Below are 14940 nucleotides of genomic sequence, written 5' to 3'. Positions count from 1 at the left end.
AAACTCTGATATGTGCTAGGCAGTGTATTAAGAGCTAGTGATACACAGCTCAACAACAAAAAACATAAGAGAAAATTCTTCCCTTCAGGGAACTCAGTCCAACGGGAGAGAAAGAATAATAGTAAAATACTGATAGAATAAATAGCGTTGTAGAGATGTGCCTAAGAGCAGAATGGAAGGAACACGTGTCTGAGAGGGTGCAGTAAGGAAATAATGCTCATGCTGAGCAGTGTCAGGGTGAGCAGGTTTTTGTTAGGTTTGATGAATAAACAAGGGAAAGAAGCATGTGCAAGATAAGGAAGTGAGAGAACAGAGTTGATGGATAGAGAACGTGAGGAAGGAGCACAGATGAAGCTTGGGAGGTTGGCAAAGGCCACATCACAGAAGGCCTTTTATAGCATGCTGAGGGTTTTGGCATGCCATTGAAGGATTTTAAACAAGTAAGTAACCTGATGGGATCCAGACTTTGAGAAGAAAGCTTTTGGTGGTCATGTGGCTGACATAGTGGAAGAGACTAGCTGCGCGGCTATTGTGACAGTTTAGAGAAGTTCTTGGGGACTACACTAAAGTGATACTGAAATAGAAAGGAAAACAATATATATGAGAAGTATGTAAGTGGTGGAATTTCTATAACGTGGGGAGCCACTGAATGTAGGTAGTAATAAAGGGGGAGTTTAAGATCCCTCTCAGGTTTCCCTGTTTGGTGAGTTGACAGGAGGTAGGCCCCCAGACGTAGAGCAGCTTTGATGGAAGGTAGCAGGAAGAGCTGGGTTGGGAGTATTTGACTTGGAAGTGCTGGTAGGGATGTTCAAGGTGCAGAATGTAGGTGGTAGTGTAAGCCTTGTCTGTGCAGAAGACTGCGCCAGGAGCATGTGTAGACTTAGAAGAGACAGACCCAGTGTTGGAGAGCATCATGGAAGTCAGTAAAGGAAGAGAGGCTTCTCAGGAAGTGAGAGGTGGAAGGAGACACCAGAGGGAGGGCGGTCATGAAAACCCAGGAGTGTTGTTTGTCAGAGATTTTACCTGAGATAAAGATAAGGTGTTTCTTTATGTTTGGTAATGGGGTTTTTTTTTGACCCTGGCAGGTGCTGTTTCAGTGGCAGTGGATTTGATGTACCCATGAAGGAGTAGAGACACAGTGTAGCTTATTCTTTTAGGAAGATTGGACACAGAGGAAAGGGGTTGTTGGCGTGCCTGGCTGGTTCAGTCAGTGGAGCATGCAACTCCTGATGTCACGGTTGTGAGTTTGAGTCCCACATTGGGTAAAGAGATTACTTAAAAATAAAATCTTAACAAAAAGAAAAAAACAAAGAAGAAAAGGTGTAGTGCAGTAGTTAAAGGAATGGAGGCAAAGTCATATGTATGCGTGTATTTTTTATGTACTGCGAGGGAAAGGCTTAAAATACAAGGGACAAATGTAATACCTGAAGGAGCACATTCTTAGCACATGAGGCAGTATGGTATCAGAGCCATAAGAAAAGGATTGTATTTGAAGAAATTGCCAAGGTTAATACAGTTCTGAAAGCCACTGTGGCATGAGCATCAAAGACAAGAAGTGGCTTTTATACAAAGTACAAAAGTACTACCTAAAGTAGAAATGGTCTGGGAGTAACAGCATGGAGCTGTGAGCCCTCATCGGGACCTCCTGATAAAGAATGACCAGTTCTCCCAAAAGAGGTTTGTGAGGCTAGCAGGCTCTGGGGGAGGGCAGATTTAAGTCCAGTGAAGGGGCCTGTGTGTTGTGGAGAAAGGCGATGAAGAAGCTTTACAATGGCCAGGGTGGGGATTGGGTGTTGGGTGGGACAACTGAGAAGGAGAGAAGCACAAGGGAGAAGGACTGAGCAGTACGCCCGAAGGTGAGGAGACAGTATGAAGGGAGATGGAGTGGGAGGCTGGCAGTTCCAGATGGGGCTTTAAGGCCTCCCTTTGCAACTTTGTTCCTTGTAGCTTAAGGAGTTAAAGGGAAAGAGGGGGAAGATGATTTGAGGAAGGGGGACAGTCGATGCTAAGAAAGAACGGCTTGAAAAATCTCCCTGTGAAGTTTCAGTGCAGTAGGAGCTGGGAGGTTGTGGGTGGTGCCAGTGCCCTGAAGTCAGCGGGTTCTCAGCATAAGGCTGGGAAGGGCTTGCAGCGGTCCCTGAGGAACTGGCACTGAAGTGGCTGGGAGAGGACACATAGCTGAGGGCAGCGAGGACGTGGAGAAGCAGGTGTACCCAGTCATCCGAAGAGTGGAGGTCTCTTGATAGTACCATGAAGTCTCCAGGATCTTTGGTTTTTATGGCATTTGAAAAACCAAAAAAGCAAAAGGCAAAAAACAATGAACAGATAGGACACTCCAGAATTACCGTTTCAGTATTATAAAGATCTCATTTCTTTTTTTTTTTTTAAGATTTTATTTATTTATTTGACAGAGACACAGCGAGAGAGGGAACACAAGCAGGGGGAGTGGGAGAGGGAGAAGCAGGCCTCCCATGGAGCAGGGAGCCCGATGCAGGGCTCGATCCCAGGATCGTGAGATCATGACCTGAGCCGAAGGCAGATGCCTAATGACTAAGCCACCCAGGCACCCATAAAGATCTCATTTCTGAACATTGTTTGAACTGCTTTACAGTGCCTATTTGGTGAAATTTATCAAATTCTCATCTTTATGTTGTGAATAAAGGGGTCCTATTTTTAAGTGGAATGGCCGATTAACTTTATCATAATGTTGAATCTCTTAAAAGATTATCATTGATAATCCGTTTTCTAGGATTTACTTGTTACTTGCCCTACTTCAGGTAACAGTGGGCCAGTCTTTGTGATTACAGAGGGGTTGGTTTTGGTTTGTTTTGTTTTCCTGAGCAGTTCCTGTCTCATAGTTTTATACTTGGCATTTTATACCCCAGGTGAGAATAGCAAAATTCTTCTCTTGCTACAGAGTTAGAGAGGCTCCCCTTGAGAAACTGGGGTTAGTGTGGGTTGTGTCCTGGGAATATTTTTTTGCCCTTCTGCCTTCCAAATTAGCTCATTCGCTCAATTTATGGATTTGGATGTTGTATAGAATATTCAGTATTTTTACAGATGCAGTTTCAAGTAGGAATTGATCTTTTGTGCCAACACTATACTTAATTTTCAGATCATTAAGATGTTGATGATTCAAGTTCTCATGTCTGTATGCTAGAATTATTTCAACTATCAAACATCAGGAAGCCTGGTGATTAAAAACTTAAAAATATTAGTAAAGGCTTTCAGAAATTTATAATTTTTTTTGCATGTATAGAGTTTTATATACTGAACACATTACAAATAAATCAAACATAAAATTGGAACGAGGTTTGAAACAGATAAGGATTTGAGGTAGCAGAGAGTTATCAGTGAATTTTGCTATATAATTCTGATATGTCTTTTTTTTGAGAGCGAGAGGGAGAGAGAGCACACGTGCGAATGAGGGGGGAGTGGGAGGGCAGAGGGAGAGAGAGAATCTTAAGCAGGCTCCACGCTCAGCGCGGAGCCTGATGCCAACCTCTATCTCATAACCCTGAGATCATGACCTAAGTTGAAATCAGAGTCGGACGCTTAATCCACTGAGCCACCCAGGCGCCCCTATAATCTTGATGTTAAAAAATCAGGTAATTTGTTGTATTTCGTCATCATCTTACATACTTTTGTTTATAGAATACTTAATATTTTATATACTACTAAGAAAGCAGTAACATTCCAGTTACCATTGTAAGCCACATCCTATTTTCCAAGATTGTTAAAATGTGGAAAAAATATTTTGGGATAGGTAAAATATAATGCCTAAAAACAGTAAAGGTGATAATTGTGTAATAAGATAAAATCATTTGGGAGAAATGATTTTAGCCTTTTATTAGTATTTTTCCCCCAAGGATATTATAACTTTATACTTCTTTATTCTACTTACATGAGAAAAACACAAATTAAAAATTTCTAAGATTTATTAAAGTACATTCAAAGGTATATCATGTGGTTTGTGTATATTGATATGATCTGGTGGCATTTAGAGTGAATCTGTAGTTTTCTTGGTAATTAAGTTCTTAAAATATGACACTTTATTGTCTTTTAAATGGCGTTTACCTGAAATATAAAAACCATTTGTTCTCACATAATACTTTGGATTAACATTTTGGTCTCTCCCTTGTCAAAGTTGATTTGATTGTTAGAAACGAACTGCATGTAAAATTTCATGCCAAGAAAAATTTTCTTTCAGTTCAGGAAATGATATCCAAAACCCATTTTGGTTGTTCTCAAACAAAAATTTCACTGAACTCACTTTTAATTTACATAAAAGACTGGTAAGTAGAATGCATGGGAAATTAATGCTTAACCATTTAATCTGCAAGCACATTAGTAGTGAAAATCTATTCATTATCCACATGCATGTTATCCTGAGTTCTTCGCCAAAGAAACCTAATTGACTAGTCCATTTAATTCTTTAGGATATTATAATCTCTCAATTAGAGTATTGTGGTGGATTCTGTAAGTCATGTAATAGTCATATAATTCTTGGTAATTTCCACTGTAGCTTGGAAATCTCATGTGTACCAGTAGGTTAAATGATATAATGTGGGCATTATACTAGATATTCAGATTATTAGTAAGTACCAAGTGGTCAAATCAGTAAAATGTTGCAACATCAGGATTGTATATCTTGTACAGTTTTGTCTGCTTCTTTAAGACCTTTTTTTTTTTTAAAGATTTTATTTATTTATTTGACAGAGACCCCGCAAGAGAGGGAACACAAGCAGGGGGAGTGAGAGAGGGAGAAGTAGGCGGAGCAGAGAGCCTGATGTGGGGCTCGATCCCAGGACCCTGGGATCATGACCCGAGCCAAAGGCAGACGCTTAACAACTGAGCCACCCAGGCGCCTCATGTTTCTTTAAGATCTTAAAGCCAGAGTTTTACTTCATAATCATGGGGCAAGATTTTAACATTTTGGCCATATAGTCTCTTATTCTGTAAGCAATCAAGTTTATACTTACTAGTCCTTACAGTAGTAATTCCTGGAGTCCTCCTTCATGCTCCCCCAACCCCCATGGAAAATGTCAAACATAAACCAAAGTAGAGAAAATAAAACTCCCATATACCCACCGTCTGGCTTCAGCAGTTGTCAATTTAAGACTAGTCTTGTGGCATGGATACATGGGTACATGGATACCTCTTTTTCTCTGTCCTCTCTTTTAATCTTTTTGTTGTTGTTGACGAAGAAATTGGTTGTTTCTTTTTCCCAGTTTCCCGCAGTCAGTATTTGCATCCCTTTAACACTTTTTGTCATGTCCTTCAGTGCCCTATATTTTCTTTGAATTGGTAGGTAGGTCTGGAGGCTTGATCAAGTTCAGGATCTTCCCCCTGCCCCTACCACCTCACCCCAGCAAAAATATGTTATAGATGGTGTTCTGTATAACTTAATATTCTTAATTTAAAAACTAAACAGCATGAAAAAAATTTTTTCCCATTTTAACTTTTCTTTAAAGCATCATCTTATACTAAAATAGGGCTCAGGTAACTGAATGATATTTATAATCAGGTCCACTAGATATCTCCTTACTTGCTCTTTGTGTTAAACTCTGCCATGCACCCAGGATAATTGCCACCTCCAGAACTCTGCTGCTTTCTGCTGACCCCTGAACATCCCAATTCCCAAATCTGTTGGTTGCTCTTTTTTTTTTTTTTTTCAGAGACAGTAGGTAAGTAGAATTGATTCTAAGAGTTTTATAATTTATGATTTTTAAACATTTAAAATTGTATATGGGGGTTATACATCTGTACTTGTATTATAGGTTTTATTACGCTTGTCACTGACAGTTTTTGAAATCTATCAACCCTAATATTTAAAGAGCTTTGGGGCACCTTGGTGCCTCAGTTATTTAAGTGCCAGACTCTTGATTGTGGTTCAGGTCATGATCACAAGATTGTGAGATCGAGCCCCGCATCAGGCTCCATGCTGAGTGTGGAGCTTGCTTAAGATTCTCTCTCTCTCGGGCGCCTGGCTGGCTCAGTAGGTTAAGCATCCGATTCTTGATTTCGACTCAGGTCATAATCTCTGGGTCATGAGATCGAGCCCCACCTCGAGTCCAGGCTGGGCGTGGAGCCTACTTAGGATTCTCTCTCCCTCTACCCCCCCATCCACCGCCCACTTGCACACATGCACACTCTGTCAAAAACACATGATAAGGGGTGCCTGGGTGGCTCAGTTGTTAAGCGTCTGCCTTCGGCTCAGGTCACGATACCAGGGTCCTGGGATCGAGCCCCACGTCGGTCTCCCTGCTCCGCGGGAAGCCTGCTTCTCCCTCTCCCACTTCCCTTGCTTGTGTTCCTGCTCTTGTTGTGTCTCTCTCTGTCAAATAAATAAATAAATAAAATCTTTTTAAAAAAAACATTAAAAAAATAAAGAGCTTAGTTATTTGGCAAACATTAGGCAGGATTTGTTTTTAAAAATGGTTTTACATAAGTTTTCTATAATTTTAAAGTTATTTCCTAATATTTTAATGCCCTCCTAAAATCACAGTTCATTCTGAGAACAGGGGCAAAATTATTTTATACCATTTTTTTCTTGATGGTTGTCTAAACAGATTTTTATATTCTAGACAGAGTTGTTGAAGACACAGTAATTTCGTATTCTACAGCCCTGGTGTTTGTAGGTTGCTTTGTACCACCATCTGAAACAACCATCTTACAGGTCAGCTTTACCAGCTAGTGCTATTCTTGGGCAGATGAAACCTGGCTGAAGAGAGATGGTTTGTCTACTGCCTTGATGTCTATTTTTGTGTAGAGACTTTTGGAGGTGCCTAAAAAAATGAACAACAGGAGAATAAAAATTTCAGCTTTAAAAATAAACAAGTAATGTACAAAACAAGTATTTTTATCCCATTCTTGACCTTACCTCATTCTTTCCCCATGCCTTTTAGATGAGAAGTTTAATATACTTTTTTCCAAGTTTAATATATCTGAGAACTTGTTTTTCTTGGAACACTTTTGAACATCTCTAAAGTGTAAAACAAGAAACAGTATTTGGAAATTGCTGAATATTACTCTTTTTAAATTTAAAATTTTTAAAAGATTTTATTTATCTGAGAGAGAGAGTGCTCACATGCATGAGTGGGGCAGGGGCAAAGGGAGTGGGAGAAGCAGACTCCCCGCTGAATAGGGAGCCCAACGTGGGGCTTGAATCCAGGACCCCGAGATCATGACCTGAGCTGAAAGCAGATGCTTAACTGACTGAGCCACCCAGGTGTCCCTGAATATTACTCTTTTTATGTATATATCAAGTGATAACATTACTTCTGATTAGAATTATCTTTCATGATGCTCCACCTCGCTTAATGCTTATTATAATGCCTATTATCGATTCTAGGATTTCATTTTGACTTATTTTGAATAACACTTTTGCTCACGTAATAATTCAGCGTATAGTTATAAAACTCCTATAGGACATTATGCTGAATTCCACAAAAGGTACACGAATGAATCAAACCTGAGCTAAAAGGCGATGTAATCTAGTGGAGGGCCCACAAGACAGGTTGGCAGTCATTATAGGAGGGAGCAATTGATAGAGACCTAAGAGCCCTTGATGAAATGACGTGGCAGTCAAGAGTAGTAGATGATCACTGGAGAGATTTGGAAAAGCTGCAGACAAGAGAAGCTGTTTTAGCTGGGCCTTAAAAGACAAGTAGGTGGTTGGTATTACAGAAATAAGACTGGGGAGGTGCTGTGGGAGGGGCCTTCTGTGAGCAAAGGCACCAAAGCAGGAAAACATGACATCGGAAGGAAAGTAGTGAGTTGCTATTTAACTGAAGGATTAAGTACTGAAGTGGGGGTGGGGAGTGGCATGGTAGGGGGCCGAGCCAGGTGGTAGGTTTGGAAAGTTAGGTTAAATTTCCATATTAAAGAGTTAGACTTTAGGAGATCATAGGAATACCACAATGAAGGTCTTGCTTTAGTGAGGTTAATGTGGTAACGATTTTTGAGATGGGAATGCCAAGGCTGTGCATGATGCAGGTGAATAGTGCAGGGTGAGGAGGTGTTGAGTGAGGACACTGGTGTGGAAGAAAAGCACAGGGCAGCCCCTAGGAGGTTTTACAGACTGGGAGAGGATGGGCTCGGAAATGGCTCTGGTTGTTGAGGGTCCAATTTAAACTCATGTTATTAAACAGAAACGTTTATCAATTGCTATTGATGTTAAGTTTCTTCCATATTCTTAGTTCTAGAGCCAGTACAAAAGCCTCATGAAGGTCCTGGAGAAATGGGGAAACCAGTCGTCATTCCTAAAGAGGATCAAGAAAAGATGAAAGAGATGTTTAAAATCAATCAGTTCAATTTAATGGCGAGTGAGATGATCGCACTCAACAGATCTTTACCAGATGTCAGGTTAGAAGGGTAAGTACCTAGTATGATCCTGACAGCATTGAATTTGAATGAAAAGTGTGTTCTGAATTTCCAATAAATTACACTTTAGTGTTGACTGTTCTTTAAGTGAATGTTGTATCACTAAGTTACTACTTACCCACTTAAATAATTAAATACTGATAAAAATACTACTGATCATTAGGCTATAAATTTTAGGCTTTGGAAAATAATGATTTATCTTAATAGATTAGTAGGGGATATTAAACTTCTCAAAACATTCCTATAATCAGCTTTTTTAAAAAAGATTCTTTTAAGATGTATGTGACTTAAAACTGTAATGTATACAGTCATAGACATACAGATTACTGAATTTTTACATATACGTATATCCCTATCTGATGATCATCCACATCAAGATAAATGTGTTACGTGAATGAATATTCCATAATTTATTTACACATTGATAGACCTTGGGGTTGTTTCCACCTTTTGACTGTTATGAATAAAGCAGTTGTGACATTCTTGTGTCTTTTGGAGGACTTAGGCTCTTGTTTCTGTTTGGTATGTATAGGGGAAAGGAATAGGTTATACATTCATATAGCATTAGTATGTGCTGCCAAACATTTTCCCAGGATGATTATACCAATTTACACTCCCACCACCAATGTAAGAGGCCCAGTTGCTCCATATGAAGAAGGTAACATAAGGTATCTGGGGTAGAGGACAGCAGGCCCCATTAAAAGCAAAGGAACTATACAGAAAACACATGGAGCAAGTGAACATACATATTTGGCTCCTGAGACCCTAGGCACCTTGCCCTCTGTGGCTCCCGTTAATGCCAACAGCCAGGCCGTGTTTCTCCAGGCAAGAGATTGAGGATCATTCTTTTTTTTTTTTTTAAAGATTTTATTTATTTATTCATGAGAGACAGAGAGAGAGACAGAGGCAGAGGGAGAAGCAGGCTCCCCGCGGAGCAGGGAGCCCGATGTGGGACTCGATCCCAGGACCCTGGGATCATGACCTGAGCCGAAGGCAGACGCTTAACCAACTAAGCCACCCAGGCGTCCCGAGGATCATTCTTGACAGAGTAGGACTAGGCACAGAGTGGGGGAAAAAAAAACTCATAGTAATCATCACTCCAAGCTAATATTCAGCTTTTTGGTTCCCTATTTTTATAACAAATATGTAACCAAGGAATACTAGATAATCACAAAAAACCCTCAAACATGAATAGTCCCCGAAAGAGAAATATGCAAGTTGGAGGAAGCAAAAACTCTTCAGGGAGAAGAAAACTTAGAAAGAATTAATCCCAGTGAAATAATAAAACATATTACAACCATAAAACAAGAATAGGATACTATTCAAAAGATACACTAGGAGAACCAAAGAGTGTTTGGAATTTAAAAAGGAAGAAAGAAAAGGGCAAAACTTAGTGCAACTCAGCAGCAATCCTGGAAACAAAGGAGCCAAATTCCAGAGGAAAAGAATTGCCAATCTAGAATTCTGTATCTGTCCATACTTGCATTTGATGAAATGCATAGTTTAAAAAAGGACATTTTTGGAAATGCAAAGTTTCATAACATCGAACTGCCACAGACCCTTTCTTGGAAAGTTACTGGAGATTATGCTCCACCAAATGAGGACCTAAACTCAGAAAAGATGGACACAGGATGTGGAAGACAGGGGATTTGGCATAAAACAAATGTGGTAGGAATCCCTCGAGGATGGTGAAGGGAGAGCCCTGGATGAGAGTTGTTAGGCCAAGAGGCAGCCACCCAGATGGAAGCAAGCAAGACACGCACGCCAGGAGAGGCTTCAAGAAGATGGATGATGTACAGCTGAATGCCTCTGGAAATAATTTAGATGATGGGGAGTTTGGGATGCAGTTAGTAAGTGCATAGAAAACCATAGCAGGGAAAACAGTATAATTCCAGGGAAAACTTTAAAAAGTTGTTCAGAGAAAGCAAAAGCAGTTAGTTTAGTACATGGCACAGCTGTGAATGAGTCCTAAGAGGCCACCATTTAATATTGTGCATATAAAAATTAAACTGTGGGGGATGGAGAGTATGAGTGTTCATCCAGCGGATTGGCTAAGTGGCGACCAGTCAAAAGAAGCTTCGTTATAATCTTAAGTTTTCCCAAGCTGTTAACTCTCCTGAACAATACAAGAATTACTAAAGAAGAAAAAAAAGAATTACTAAAGAAAGCTACACTCTTCAGGGAAGTCTGCAGTTGAAATGTTAATGGTGTCTGTGCTAAAAAGAGCCTTGATTGTTACTGTTCCAGGTAGAGTATTCCCCTATGTACATTACTGTTCTTAACACATTTTATTAAGCATTTATGTTTTGGACAGTGTTTAAATGGTGTGATACACATGCTTGTGTACTGAATTTCGGGCTTGATGAGGACTACCTAGATTTGAAAGTCTTACTTCGCACAAGCTGCTGATATGCAGTCCTTCTTGCCAACCGTTTGGTCTCTGTGGGAGGGGGCTACTTAGGGAGTTGGCACCAAGTCGCTACTGTCACTGAGTAGCCTTTTTATACCTTCTTGCTCCATCTCTGTGCAGGTATCTTTCAAAGTTTTTTGTTTGTTTAACTTTGATTGTGGGGAGTTTCAAATGTGTACAAAGAGAGACAGTAGAGGGCGCCTGGGTGGCTCAGTCGTTAAGCGTCTGCCTTCGGCTCAGGTCATGATCCCAGGGTCCTGGGATCGAGTCCCACATTGGGCTCCCTGCTCAGCGGGAAGCCTGCTTCTCCCTCTCCCACTTCCCCTGCTTGTGTTCCTGCTCTCGCTCTGTCAAATAAATAAATAAAATCTTAAAAAAAAAAAGAGACAGTAGTATACAGAACCCTCATGTGTTCCTCACCTCGCTTCAGTAATTCCTAATAGTCTTGTCTCTTACTTATGCTCTTTTCTATGTCCCCCAACAGTCTCTGTCTCCTGGTATTTACACCTCTATGTATCTTCTTCCTACTGTACTAGGGTTGGTCTGTATGACCAGTAGAACACAGTACAAGTAATGGAGTGTCGCTTTCAGGATTAGGTTATAAAATACACTGGTTTCTAAATTTGTTTTTTTACTCTTACTTGGGTCATTAGCTCCGGAATTCGCCAACTGACTAAAGTCCCTGTGGTTTGTGGCCTTTTGTGAAAAACCAGCTAAGTGCGATTAGAAGCAGATTCCCCAGTTCCAGGCAAAAGTGTACCATTTGTAAATATTCAGTATGTGTCTCCGAAAGATACAGACTCGTATAGGAAGGAAGATTATGATACCATTTATACCTAAAAAAATTATTTAACAGTAACTCCGTAATAACGTGAAATACCTAGTTAGTATTCAGATTTCCCTAGTTATGTAATACTTTTCTTTTTTTGTAGTGTTATTATCAGGATCCAAATAAGGTCCACACATTGCAAATGGTGCACATATCTCTTAAGCCTCTCTCAGTCTCTGTAGGTTCCCTCTCTATTTTTTTCCGCTGAGGACCAGGCACAGTATCTTGTATCTTTCCTCAGCCTGCATTTTGTGGACTGCATGACTACGGCATCATCCACTATTCCTCTGTTTCCTCTCTTTGCTGTGGATTGGTAGGTTAAAGGCATTTTGTACCAGTATCCTTCAAGTCAGCTAAATTGTGTGCTTGTGGTAATAAAGGTGTGCAGTCTGGTTAGTCATGTGCATCCCCGTTGAACAGGTCTCTTGTATGTCCCATCTGTCTGTTTTTCCTTTTTAGAACTCCCATTAGCCAGGCTTTGGACTACTTGAATTAATTCTCTTTACTCTCTCATATTTTTGTCTTTTCTTATCTTTTTTCTTCTTCCAGGGAAAAATTCTAGACTGTCTTTGAGCTATTCTCTTGAATTTTTTATTTGTTAAGTTTTTTATTGCTAAGTTTTTATCATTGTCTGAATTTAAAAAATGTAGACACAAAACCCTACACTTAACCATTTTTATACATATAAATATTTGTGAGATATTTAGTATAACAATAGCATTTTAATCTTTCTAGTTTTTAAAGTAAATTTAACTTTCGTTTAAAAAATAATCAGTTCTGGGGTGCCTGGGTGGCTCAGTTGGTTAAGCATCTGACTCTTGGTTTTGGCTCAGGTCATGATCTCAGGGTCCTGGGATTGAGCCCCTCGAGTCTGGCTCCATGCTCTGTAGGGAGTCTGCTTGTCCCTCTCCCCCTACCCCTCCTGTATGTGCTCTCTCTGTCTCTCTCGAATAAATAAAATATTTAAAGAAATAAAAATTATGCTTCAAAATATTTGTCCTAAAGTATTTTTTATCATGTATTTTCCATTTTTTACTAGGGATCTCTTGTAAATTTTATTTTTTTGGAAAAACTAGCCTTCTCTTTAACTGTTATTTTTTAAAAATAAAATGGTGTAAACATTCAGGAAGCTATAGGAGATAACACAACGCAGAGTACTAACCACTATACGATCACGGCAGTATAGGAGATAACAAACCTTTGTACCAACCAGCAGCCTTATTGAATCTTAAGTTGCCATATTTTCTTTATATTTTGCTTTTAGCAATAAAACCTTATGGCTACAGTTGAATCCCTTTGTATACTCCTCCCCAGTTCCATTCCACTTTGCTCTAACCGTCGTTCTGGTTTTTCCATTTATCATTACTGTTCATGTTTTAAAAGTACTTCTTCATGTCTATATATAAATAATATAGCTTAGCTGTTTTATGGGGCGCCTGGGTGGCTCAGTCGTTAGGCGTCTGCCTTCGGCTCAGGTCATGGTCCCGGGGTCCTGGGATCGAGCCCCGCATTGGGCTCCCTGCTCGGCGGGAAGCCTGCTTCTCCCTCCCCCACTCCCCCTGCTTGTGTTCCGCCTCTCGCTGTGTCTCTCTCTGTCAAATAAATAAATAAAATCTTTAAAAAAAAAAAATAATAATATAGCTTAGCTGTTTTATATTTTTAATTTAAATGGTAGTACAGCATATGCACATATCCTTCTGCAACTTTTTAAAAATTGTTTTTGCTCAAGCATTGATTTTGAGATTTATGCATGTCAGTGCACGTAGTTCTGGATCATTCATTTTAACTGCTTTGTAGAAGTCCCTTGTATGAATACACCATAGTTTATCTATTTTTCTTTTACTTTATGTGTATATACTTTATGGTTACAGTGTCTCTGTAAACATCCTTTTACATGTATTCTCTTCTACAAATGTTAACACTTTTCTGTAGAACAATGCTTTTCAAATTACAGTTCAGGACCCTTAACTCACTAATGGATCGTAAAATCAGTTTAGTGAATACCTTAGCATTTTAATTAGTGAAATAGAAGATAGCAGAGTGTTTTATGTAGTAAAAGTATTTTTTAATTAATCATTATTTCAGGATGTGTGTATTAGATTAACATAAAAATGTATTTGTTACCAAGGGTTATGGCCAAAAGTGACAGTAGAAGTGAGATTATTGTGCTGAGAGGTAGGCACTTTTTTATTTCACTCAATTAAAAAAAAAAAAAAACTGCTCCCTCACTGGTTTTACCAATTTACATTTTCCAGCTACAGAGAATTCATGCAGAGGATAGTAGTGGCATGGACTAGACGAGCATGGATGAAGAAGTTTTAAAATTCTGATTGCATTTTTTTATGATGGAACCTATCAGAATGCTGATGGGTTGGATATGGAGTAAAAGAGAAAAGGGGGAGTAAGAATTTAGGCCTGAGCTGCCATCTCAGTTACAGTGATACTTGCCAAGATAGAAAGAAGAAGAAAATAGAAATATGGGGAAATAAATCAATTAGCATATATTTATAAAAGCCTGGGGTTGGGAGAGATGTTGAAGCCGGAGCTATGAATTTGGACAAGTAAATTTAAAGGCATGGAGTTGGTTGAGATAGCCCTACAAGTGGAGGAGATGAAAAAGAGGTTAGGTTAGATGATTGACATTTCATCTTTTGAAGAGTGAGAAGAGGAGGAAGATCTAGCAAAAGGGTAAGAAAACATGAGGTATGAGGGGGGAAGTACGTGGAAGTCAAGAAAATGTTTAAGGAGTAAGTGGTCAACTCTGTTAAGTTCTGCTGAGATGAATGATGAAATCTCTAAATTGACCTGTGGATTTCAGTGTATGGAGGCTCTTGGAATTTAGATAAAATTGTTTCTGTGGAGTGATAGGAATGAAACTCTGATTTAAAAGACTGAGGAAGACTCCAGTTTCTGTGATGGCAGCCTTGGTGATTTAGATCACCTCTTCAGTTAAGGACAATTAGAAAGTTAGGTAAAAAATAGATATAAAAATTATTTGCTTAAAAACAGAGAGAGGTCAGAAGGCAGAGCTTAGAAGGCAGTGAAGAATTATGGAGCCATCTGTGGGAGAAGATGAAAACTCAGAGAAACAAGCCTGGAACTTTAACCTTGATGCATTCCAAAAGGTGTATACCTAAATAGTACATTTTTTTTTTTTGACATTGCATATGAATTTATTTTTTTTTATTTAAATTCAATTAGCCAACATATAGTACATCATTAGTTTCAGATGTAGTGTTCATAAATAGTACTTTTGATAGCCTTATGGTGCTGGGGCATAAAACCTGGAGTCCAGAGCCTATCGCGCGCGCGCGTG

General features: G+C 39.4%; 1 protein-coding gene across 1 annotated transcript in view; it reads left to right on the top strand.

The window, feature by feature from the left end:
* GALNT1 (polypeptide N-acetylgalactosaminyltransferase 1) overlaps window positions 1-14940 on the top strand; it is an 81277-nt gene that overhangs the window by 15396 nt on the left and 50941 nt on the right. Inside the window, exon 3 of the mRNA XM_021686100.2 lies at window positions 8202-8376. Coding sequence (XP_021541775.1) covers window positions 8202-8376 — 175 coding nt within the window. The remainder of the gene's footprint in view (window positions 1-8201; window positions 8377-14940) is intronic.

Source organism: Neomonachus schauinslandi, chromosome 14 (assembly GCF_002201575.2).
Source record: "Neomonachus schauinslandi chromosome 14, ASM220157v2, whole genome shotgun sequence".
In the NCBI taxonomy this organism is placed as follows: domain Eukaryota; kingdom Metazoa; phylum Chordata; class Mammalia; order Carnivora; family Phocidae; genus Neomonachus; species Neomonachus schauinslandi.
The sequence above is the reverse complement of the archived record's forward strand: the minus strand, read 5'-3'. Positions and strand labels throughout refer to the sequence as shown.